This window comes from Gallinula chloropus, assembly GCF_964237585.1.
Source record: "Gallinula chloropus genome assembly, chromosome: 2".
Classification (NCBI taxonomy): domain Eukaryota; kingdom Metazoa; phylum Chordata; class Aves; order Gruiformes; family Rallidae; genus Gallinula; species Gallinula chloropus.
In genome coordinates this window covers 129118250-129129541 of record NC_140086.1, presented here as the reverse complement: position 1 = coordinate 129129541, position 11292 = coordinate 129118250, and the positions used below count along the sequence as shown (strand labels likewise).

The window sequence follows — 11292 nt, the reverse complement described above, 5'->3', positions numbered from 1 at the left end:
ATATCTTTTGATGTTAAGAGCTCTGGAATTTTCTTTGCTTCCATGGCTTGAAACGGACATAGTCCAGTGAATCTTCCTCACACACAATGAGAGACATATACTTGCTAGGGTTTGGGGGGTGGGGGTGTGTGAGTTAAGTTAATGTTGAGATTCTGTTTCTGGAGTGATTAAAATGATTTCTGGCTTTGATCTCACAAACAGAATACTGTTTTTCATAATCTGCTGGATTATTATTAAGACAATAGCTGCATATGATAATAAATATAGAAATTAATAACTACATTTATAGTAGGATATGTATGATATATTTTTAGAATATGTCTTAAAGCTTTCTGTCAGTATGTCTAATATTCTTACTTGTGGGATTGTTATTTTGCCTTCAGATAAGATATAATCACAGTCATGATTTGTCATTTCAACTGGAATTAGTCATTGGTCATCAAGATGCTAATCAAATTACCTTTTTCGAAAGAATTAACTTAATTTTACTATTATGTATGAATAGTTTCCAACTCTACAAAACTCTTCAACAAATTCTGAAACTTTACTTGGGTTGGATTCATCTTACCCAACTTCAGGCTCTCTGGTAGCAGGGGTGTAGTCTAGCCCAGTCACCTAGGCTGCTGCTGTATTCAGTGGAGGAGGGCACGTTGCTGGAAGGCGCCTGCTCTGCTTATCTCACCCTTCTGTTGTAAAACGGATTAGATCGTTGTCAGGGTGCCCATGCCTCCCCACTGGCTCTCGGTCTGGACAAGTCTAGGGAGTCAGGTAAATCTGGTACCTTGGCTAGATCAGTCCCTGTAGTCCCATGTTGCTGAGAGAAGCTGCCGTGTCCCACATCCAGCCATGGTTCCCTTGGGTCAGGACAGCTACGGGAAGGGCTGTCCGATCCCTTGGCACTGGGGAGCTGTTTTATGGGGCGTGTGGCTGGGGGCAGAGATAAACCAGAACTAAGTCCCTTTAGGAAAGGCTCTCAGCAGCAGCCCTGGGCAGAGGTCTCGCTGGCGGAGCGGCCGTGGAGGGAGGTACGATTTCCTTGCTGCACCTCTGCTGCCAGTCCCCTGCGGAGTTAATCCTCAGGATTTACCCATTTAGCGGGTATGATGTCTGAGCCTGTGGCACTGATTTGGAAGTTTTGGTTGCCCCAAACGGCCTCGCTGTCTTTGGCTTTGTTTTTGGCAGCACTCCTGCGAAGAAGCTTATGCCCTGTATCCCCCCCGCCTTCTCCCCCGGTGCCATAGGAGCGGGATAAACTCCTTCCTCGCTCTCGTTCCCCTTCCCTTGCCGGCTTCGGGCACCGGGCAGCGCGGCGACAGGCACCCGGGCTCCCACGGCTGAAGCAGAGACACGCGGGGCCAGAGGCAGAGCCCGGGGGCACAGCCCGGCTGCAGCCCGCGGGTGAGATGTGACGGGGTGGCGGGGGCGATGTGCGAGCTCGGGGGGAGTGGCGGGGGGGGGGGGGGGGGCACCGGCGGCGGCCGCCCCCTCGGTCCCGCCCGGCCCCGCCCGGCCGTCGTGCCTCTGCCGGGGCAGGGGCAGGCGGAGCGGTTCGGGGGAGGGAGGGGGGACGGGACACGGAGGCGACGACCGGAGCCGGCGAGGCGTGATCGCCCGAGGCCCCTCCTGCCTGCCAGGGAAGACTTAAAACACCCCGGCGAGGCGCGGAGCCCCGCACTCGGGAGCCCCGACCCACGAGCAGAAGCGCCTCGCTGAGCCGAGAGCCGCTCCGCTGCAGCAGCCGCCGTGAGTCCCGCGACGGGGCGGGCGTGGGGACGGGGACGGGGATGGGTTTGGGGACGGGGCCGGGGGGCGCGGGGCGGTCTGGGCTGGCCCGGAGCGCGCTGGGGCGGCCGCACTGCTCCCGCCGCTCCCGCCGTCGGGGCAGGAGCTGACGGCGGCTCTCCCCGCTCCCACCCCGCCGTGCAGATGCAGGGCACCGTGAGGCTGTGGGTGTCGGTGCTGACTTTCGCCCTGTCGCTGCTGGTCTGCCTGGGGACGCTGGCAGAGGCGTACCCTTCCAAACCGGACAGCCCCGGCGAGGACGCCCCCGCAGAGGACATGGCCAGGTACTACTCGGCGCTGAGGCACTACATCAACCTCATCACCAGGCAAAGGTAGGCAGAGCGGCCCGGCCAGCGTCCTCCTTTCCTCCTCCTCGGGCTGCCTTTTTCCATAGTGAGGTGGAGGGGAATAAATTGGGGTGCCCCCTCACACCTGGGTGTCTCGCCTTGCTTCCCCCGCTGACACGGAGAAAGATGCGGTGCAGAGAATCCCTTTAGAGAGTGACAGCCACATGCTCCTGAGTTATCTCTGGGTCCAGAGCTGAATTTCCACCACCCAAGTTGGCAGAAGGAGCAGGGTGTCGATGCTGTGGCCACTCTCTCAGCCCTTTCTAGCTCTGGCACAGACGGCTTAGCAGGCAGGAGCACGAACCGTGGGGCAGCATGCACAGGGAGAGCAGCCCTAAAGGGAAAGAAAGCAGAACTACCTGGGAGCAGGAGAGAGTTAGATAGGGCACTGGGAGCAGTTTCCCTCTTCTGTTGCTGCCACCCAATCTAGTGAAGATTTTGATGAGAAAAAGTGCCCCTCTCGCCTTGCTGAGGAGTTGTAGGAGTTCAGATGCATGGTGCAACTGCTGCTTCATGTGGTTCTGAGTGTTGAAAAACACACCAGTCCTAACTAAAATTCTCTAAGCCCAAGCTGAAAGAGAAAGGATTGCGACCCAAAACTGCCTTTCTCTAAACTGGCTTTCTGGGAATGATGGTGCTTGTTGAAGTAGGGGTAAAGACTCAGCCTGAGACAAAGTGAAAACTGTCAAAAAATCATTTTCTTTGGGAGCATATATCCAGTTCAGATTGTGATTAATAAAAGTATCCCCTGAGGTCCCTGAATAGTGTGTGACCTAAAAGAGCTTTGACATATTTATCTATTTATTTAATATCAAAAACAGATGAGAGATCTAAAATTAGGCTTTCATTTGTCCCTCTAGAAGTCTGAAGAATTAAATTAGAGGGGAGGCTATCATGTAACCAAGAGCTTTCCCAGCAAACCCGTGACATTGCCTGCCAGTGCACTAATAGCATAACAGAGATGAAGAGGCTGATAGAGAGACAGTTCTGTCCTGGACTTTTAAAGCAATATTCACAACTTGTTTGTATGGCATGCTTCTGTGTGATAGTCTGTGCTCAGAAAACTTTTTGTCTAGATTACTGCTGTAATAGTTTCATCCTCGAGTTCTGCCGCTGCTGCCCTTTTCCCAGGCTGGCCTCTCTTGTTTCTTTCACCTCTGATTTCAAAGGTGATCCCTGTCCAAACCCAGGTCATATTTAAAACCAAACAAATACCCGCCCTCCCCCCAAAAGAACCAAATGAAAACACTTTCACTTGCTTTAATGTTGACTCTGTAGCTTTTTTACCTCATTTCTGGGGTGCAAGCACACAGCTCGGAGAGCGAGGCTGCTTCCATTCTTCTGTGCGGATCTGGGTTCTGAAATGAACCAAAATAGTTACTTTTGCTGATGGATGAAACAATGCTGGATTTAAATTGTTTTCTTCAGGTTTCACCTAGATTTCCCACGCACCCCTCATATTTAAAGGGAACAGAATTGACCTGGAAATGCAAGAAAGCTGGCAGAAAAAAAGACCAGGGTGGCAGCTTCATGATACACATTCTAAACTTGACTACATAAGTTAACTAAAGTAAAAAAAAAAAAAAAAAGGGTGTGCTGTTTCCACTGTGCAGTGAATTAACAGTGCAGAAATAAAGTAATTGCTGCCTCCGTTTGGGAAGCTTAACTGAGCTCCTGGAGGTTCCCTGTATCAGCAGTGACACAGGCACCTGCAAAATGCAACAATAACTTCTGAAGCCTTTTGGACTGGTCTCAGAATCATTGGGACTCCTTCAGCTGACGTGCCTGAAGCTTTCTGCCTTGTTTCAGCTTTTTATCTCTGACTTTTGTGCTTGGTGCTACCCGGGAGCCCTGTGATGAGGGGGAGATGGAGGGGTCCAGGGGCTTGCCCTTTCCTCCTGAGGGTGTGTGGGCAAGCTGTGCTCCGCCGCTCACCAGACCTGGTGCTTGGTCCCTGCGTGAGATGGAGCAGTAAAAGCACTTGGGCAAAGGATGAGACTGATTTTTTTTCTCTTCAGGTTCATCTGTCTTGTCTTGTTTGACGTTTTTATGGTTATGAATAACCTTCTGGCTCATCCTCCTGGCTTCTGCTTCTGGCGTAACCAAACCATTTGAGTGTCTGTAGCCCTTGTCTGTGGGGCTGCTTGGCTCACTCCCTCCTGTAATATCTTCCTCAGATTCATCTCACTTAGACATCTGTGCCCATCAGCTTTGAGATTAGCTGAGGGAAACAGGTATTGTAGGATGCAAGTCACCAGGCCTGTTTCAGACCTCTTGTTTTGGATGAAATCTGTTGTTCCTTAGGTGCTAGCTCTTCATGGCTCTACAGAGGGCCTAAGGGGACCAGCACAGATGCAGTCTCCTACCCTGCCAATATATGTGGTTTGAATTAGTCCCTCCTCTGTCCTTAAAAAAATCCCACAGTTCTTGCCTCATACCCCTCTACTGCGCTGTTTCGAGGGCTTTTTTCTGAGGCCATTTTTCTTGAATCACTCCTCATGCTACTTGGTACAACCTGTACTCCCTCTTCCCAACAGGCACTCTCCTTTTTTTTTCCTCCCCTCATAGCTTGTCTGTGGATTCGTGACTCCTCTGTTACGAAACAGTAATTCCATTCCTGCTGGAAATGGCTTGAACCGTAGGCAAGGCAGAGAATATGAAAGTCTGTCTGACTTGGGCTGTACTGATGCTCCCACTTCATGTCAACACACTTTAACGTGGAAGGGAGCAGGTCTTAAGAGCTTGGAGTTTTTTTGGATTTTCTGAATCAAACTCGCTAAATGTGTCTGAGATCCCTCAGCTAATTTGCCAGCCTTGGACATCAATGGGGTTTGGTTTCCAAAACCCAAATTTTCATACAAAGCTTTGAGACTTTGCTGAGGCTAAGATACTATATCCCTAAACTGAGTAAGTACATTTACTCTTAGATCCCTTTGGTTTCAGCTGGAGTTGTGGGTTATCAGCATGCCTGAATAATAAATAGGCTTTGATGTCTCAAGCTGAACATAAAACCTGACCAAGTATTTTCACAAAGCTTGAAGTCTCACCCTTTTAAACCAGTGACAATATTTGATAAAAGTGTTTCTCTTGTTTGCAAACAGCAAATAAAGGCCTGGCTTTCTGTGTTCATGTTGGCTCAGAGCTGGCCAGGGTAGTCAGGGAGAAAGCATGAAGCACCTAGAGCAAAGATCTCCTAAGGCATTTACTTCAATAAGAAGAGATTGATTTTTTGTACTGAGGCATTGCTTTCAGGGCTGTCCATGACCTCTTTTTACGATGACTCTAGCACGGTGGTTTCCCAGTAGCAAAATTATGGGGCAATTAGGAGGTGCAGATGCTCCTTGGCCACCCCAAGTTGGTTGCGGTCAGCAATCTCCTCATCTGCAGCTTTGTTGTGCGAGGTCATGGTGCATCTATCCTGCACAGGGAGCAGCACTGGTCTAGCCAAGGAGCTGAAGGGACTCATATAAAAGGCATCTCCCCAAGAGAATCGTTGTCATGATTTGATTCAATCTCTGCACTCCGGGGGGTGGGGTGGTGGTGGGGATTCTATCCTTTTCTTACTCAGACAAAACTTTTGGAGAGATCAGTGGGAGTTTTGCTCAAGTGTGAGCTGTTGGAGCAAGTTGTTGATTTGTTAAGTCAACAGCAAATTAGATTCCCCTTCAGTTGAAGTCCAGGTCACATACATACCAATTGGAATAGGGAACTAGAAATGAAGAAATCCCTTTGGGGTGATGGAGTGCAAGGTATCTGATTCAGCATCATGCTTGATTGCGTTATTGTAATAGCATTTCACTATGTCTGGTAATAGCATTTCACTGTCTGGTTCTCTTTGGATACCTGCTGTCAGTCAGTTTAGATTAAAACATTTACATTACAATTCTGAGAGTGATGCTTTGTCTTTTTGGAGCCCAGGTGATATACTAAAATGATTAGGTGATATAAAAACACAAAAAGTTGAATAAAATGAAAAGTGATGTATGTTTCCACTTTTTTTTGCAAACATGCCATCAACAGGTAAACCTGCTAGCTTTTAAAATATAGTTTGGAAAGGCTTTTTTTTCTTCCCCAAAATGTAGATCAACTAATTGGAGAAACATCTAGATAGCAATGGATAAAATCTAAGTCTTTAATTATACCTTTGATTTCTCTGGGATCAGGATTTCACCCCAGTGGCATTCAGAAAGCCATTATCTGTTAATGTACTTTGTGATTCAGACTAATTGCATAACACAAGTTACGAACTTAATTCTTTCCAACCAAGGGAGCTTTGCTTGTAGTTACCACTCTTGGGCTAATGAATCCTTATAGTGATAAAGTGTCTATCAAACTGGCTGCTTCTGTTTTCTCAGGAAAAGAGCAAATTCCTTCCCTAGAAGCAGGAACTACAGTACTTTTAACTGTTGAGCACTGTATAGTACCCCAGCTTTAAAAAAAAAAGGAAAAAAAAAAAAGCAAAAAAAGGGAAAAAAGACAATGGAAAGACAGCTGCTTTGTAAGTACAGTGCAAAGGTATCCAGTGATAGCCCACTGAACTGAAGGAGAACTCTAATTCAGGAAGTTTTCTCTCCCATGTAGTTCAGAAGTGATGATTACTGTGGGGTAGCTCAGTTTTTACAACCTGACGTGCTATGTGTGTTTGGGAAGCCCCAAATGTATTAGCTGTCTTAAAAAATCGTAGCCAGTTCCTTGGATAATAAGGCATATCTGAATTAGTTTTCATGTAAGATAAAATTGACAACTCCTTGACAGCACAATAGCATTTAAACCAGTGAGAAAATTAATAAGATAATGGTTTGTAGGCAGGATTGATGTACCCAGGTCATGCCATGCAGAGCTTCCTCTCATTCACATCAGTAAGGTGCAAGGCTTTAGAGTATCCAGGATCAGATGCTGAATGGAGAAATATTCAGTTTCTCAACGTTATCAGGTAACATGATTACAGGAAAAATATATCCAAGGAAATACTGGAGATTGAACATTTTCTCCCGTGACTAGATCAAGTTAAGTTAAAAGACTTGCTGGAAAGTTGTATTTCTGTCTGCTCTATTCAATGTTTTCAGAAAAGATTTGTCTAATGGTTCTGAGCTTAATCTTCATTTTTGAAAACTGACATATGCAAACTGAAATATTTTTCCCCCTCTTTCCTTAGATATGGAAAGAGATCAAGTCCAGAGACACTGATCTCAGACCTCTTGTTGAGGGAAAGCACAGAAAATATTCCTAGATCCAGGTATGTATGAACAGGTTTTGTGCTGGCTTTCACTTCTCATTTAGATGTAACAGTTTCCTTTGTTATCAATAACTGTGTTTCAGGGGGAGAAAACATACGCCACCAACAGCTGAATAAACATGACCTTAAAAAACTTTTTAAATTCCTTTTTTATTAGGAGCCATTGCCATCTGTGAATGCAAGGAATGCCTTACTGGATGTAATACAAGTCCAGTCTCCCTGATTTTTGGAGCACCCATACCTGCTGTTTGGAGGAAAGGGAAGCATTCCCACAATGCTTGCTCCATACTGGGCTTCATTACACAAAATTGTAGCCTGATGCCTGATGATGAGCCACCCACCTGTTAGAGCCCCCAAAATGGCATACTTCTGCTCATTTGCTGCTCAAACAGGTTTACATTTCTCCTCTAAAGATGTATGAACAGGAAATCTGCACGTACATTAACTTACACTCAAATGCAAAGCTATGACCAGTCTTGTAAATACTGTTCTTCACATTGGTTTTGTACCTGATATTTTACAAAGAGGAAAAAGGCCTTTGTATTTCCATTTGTTCTTGGTTTGAGATAACAGTGGTGTTTCAGGCAACAACGGGCTCTCAAATGTACATACTGCATTTATCTAGTTTGGTAATGACACTTGAGGTATAACGTAGCAGTGGCTACAGTTTACACAGCTGAAGTGTAAGTGCGTTGGAAAAATAAGATGCAGGGGGAGTTTTGGCTCATGAAAGAAAATATTGGGTTTAATTTTAACTCACCATCAAGCATGAATGAGCTTAGTTTAAGCTTTTACTGGTAGCCTGAAGTTCGCTAATACTCCTGCTGCAGAAACAAGTGTTTTACACAGTCGTCATCTCAGGAGTCTCGAAGCAAGTGCTGGCACTTCCATCAGCTGTGCGAAGGGCTCAATTAGAGTAGTTAAGTACTTAGGCATAATAGCCTGCAGCTCTGAACCCGGGGTGGCATCTCGCCACTGAAAGGTGACCAAAACTTCTGCAGCCACCAAAAAAAGGAGGGGGGTGCTGTCGGTGAGACCTGCAGTTCTGCGCACAGGGGCGCCGCTGACTTCTGGGGTGATGACTAACGGCAGCTGCGGGGATGCAGTTTTCTCTGCAGATGCTTATGTAAAAAACTGCACGGAGTGCAGTGAAGTGTATGAGGCTATTTTGCGTCTGGTAATGACAAGGCAGAGCCCTCACATAATGGGAAATTTCCGCTGCCGTGATTTTGAGGCAACACACAGGGTAGTACAAAGTCTAATACTCTGTAATTTTCACCCCTTCATAACAAAACTTTATGGTTATTATTATTGTTTCAATTTAATGCTATTTATAACACACCAGGGAGCAAAAACTCATGAGCAAAATAACAAACTAGTCTGCATTTAGGATCAAGAATTGATGAGAAACAGATTTTTATTTCATACCCCCTGTAACAGCACTTTACACTGAGTATGGTATTTGTCATTCATCGATGACAATTATGTGAGTACTGGGAACAATGATGCCTAGTTTCCTATGGATATGTTTTCTAGGATAAAACCCTGTATGGATTCTGAATGCTGCTCCAGCTTTTTCCTCCATGTGGAGGACATAATTAAATCTTCTTTCTAGCCAGTGCAGTGTTTCATGGCACATCAGGAACTTAATATCTCTGAGACATCTGTACCCCTCTCTGACTTGGTTGAAATTGTTCAGAGGGTTTGGAAGCTGGTGGGAAAGTTGAGAGCCATGCAGTGGTGGGCAGCCAACCTGCCCAGGTACAGCACGGCTGCCTAAGCCTTCCTCCTGGAGGAGGAACTAAATGAATTAAAGGCAGGCTGGTATTATTCTGAACTTAAATTAATGAAGTATGTGTTTTGGAAGTAGTTAGATATGCAGGCAGTTACGGAGCAGATGTAATTTGCACTCAGTGAATCAGCGAAGGGGAGAGACACACTTCATGAGTTCTCGGGAACTGAACTTTGTAGCTAAACCCTGAGGTATGAATAAACAACTTAATTGTATTCAGCTTGGCTGGCCTGGTTTGACATTTCACTTTTGATGACTAAAATATGCCCCAAAGAGTTTTGCAGTTTAGGTGTATGTCTGACCACATGAGGAAAGTTTAGAGAGATTCATCTAGAAATCAGTTAAAAAATAGTGAGTAAAAAGACGTAAGAAAAGGAGGTTCCTTGACCTAAGTACAAATAAGTTCTTGTGACGTGAAGTGGCATGTTTTTGACCTTGTGATCCTGTGACATAATGAGAAAACCTTTAATACTCAACAACAGGATGTGTCTCCCCTACTCCTGCCTCTTTAAAAGTTAAGTATCTAGTGTGAAGTAGTTGTCTAGGCTGCCTTTGAAGTCAGTCAGAGGGATGGGTATCCAGAACGAGCCTGCCATCCTAAAATGGGCAGGATTTGGCCCTCTCAAGGTGTCAGTGTCTCTCCAGTGACTGTGGAGGCAGACTAGATATTTAATCAGGACTAGGTGCTCAACTCTTTGATGACAAAAATTATGGCAAATGCACTTCCTCTGGTCTCTCTCCATGTTCTCCCACATGTTGACTTTCTTTCTGTGTAGACAGAACAGCTATTTGCAAGCAAAGAACCTCTGGATCAAATCCTGCCCTCAGCAACTCTTTCAACATGCATGTCAAATGTTTGATAGTGAGCACTGGAATACCATGATAATATTTTAGGATGTAGCTCTGTGGATTTCAGTTTTGTTTGAAGGTGCTAAAAGCATGACATGTGGGGGGGTTGGTTTTTTGGGGGGCTTGGTTTATTGGGGCTTTTTTTGCTCAGTGAATTCTCTTTGGAAACTGTTTACTTCTGACTAAGAGAGGAAAATATTTGTATTTCAGTGTATCATAGTTTTCTAGCTGAATTACAGTAAGTGCTAGTTAATGGCAGAAACCAGCTTTACAGTGAGTCTTGGTGGGGTAAAAATGTGCCATCTGGGCAGCAGTACAGAGAACAGCCTCTGCTTTGATGGGAGTTACATATACAATCTTCAACTTCAAATATGCATAGATAGTTACATGTACAGCCTTCAACATATATATTCCTTATTGCTGTTATTGTTAAAATGAACAGTTTAGGTAGTTCTAATTTTGGATTTTTCTGAAGGGGCTTTATAATGTGTTTAATGTGGTGGTGTTTTTTTTTTTTTTATTCAGGTTTGAAGACCCTTCCATGTGGTGATGGGATTTTCTGCACACCTTCAAAACTTTTCCTAGTTTTCAGTTCATACTCCACGCCTATGAAGGAAATCATAGCGTCATTCCCAGTGCATGCAGCCATTGTACCGAATTCTGTAGAGTTTTTCCTTCATCATATTTGTATATACCTTTATTTAAATAAATTATTTGTGCATTCCGAAATATAACATACTAAATGAAAACAAGCAAGCCTGTCATTGGTGTAGCAAAGAGTTGTTTTAAACTAGTAAAACGGAATTAAAACCTCCCTTGCAGCCTGTAGTAGTATGGACAGCAATAATGTCACAGTTATTACAGTGATTAGTGTGCAGAGTAAGACAAAGACATCATTTATTGTGGTCTCCAACTCAGCTCAGCTGCTTGATTTATGCAAAACTGTTGAAAATCATGCATCACAGACTACATAATTTAGGAAAATAGTGTTCTGAAAGGCGATTTTTCAGAATGGCCATATTAAAATCTTACTTGGTACTTATATTGACAAATGTATTAAAATTAATAGCACTTTCAAAATATACATGAATAAGTCACTGCTTAATTCTGCTAACTCCTCAAAACTGGTTTGAAGCTTGGCTGTAAGCCTGAATTAGCAATTTTAAATGAAACAGATGTAGCATCTTTGTTTTAGCAATATGCAAAGCAGCAGAAAACAATATCTAAAGTAACTCATAAAACAACACAAATCCACAGCTACTGGTGCCAGAAAAGAGATGTCTAAC

General features: G+C 44.8%; 1 protein-coding gene across 1 annotated transcript; it reads left to right on the top strand.

Annotated features, from left to right (window-relative positions):
* Positions 1-1926: 1926 nt before the first annotated feature.
* NPY (neuropeptide Y) lies at positions 1927-10728 on the top strand (the record flags this gene model as incomplete). Its single annotated transcript, XM_084260329.1, has 3 exons — positions 1927-2114; positions 7285-7365; positions 10532-10728. 3 exons carry the CDS (start codon positions 1927-1929, stop codon positions 10554-10556), a joined length of 294 nt encoding a protein of 97 aa, XP_084116455.1. The 3' UTR covers positions 10557-10728.
* Positions 10729-11292: the final 564 nt, after the last annotated feature.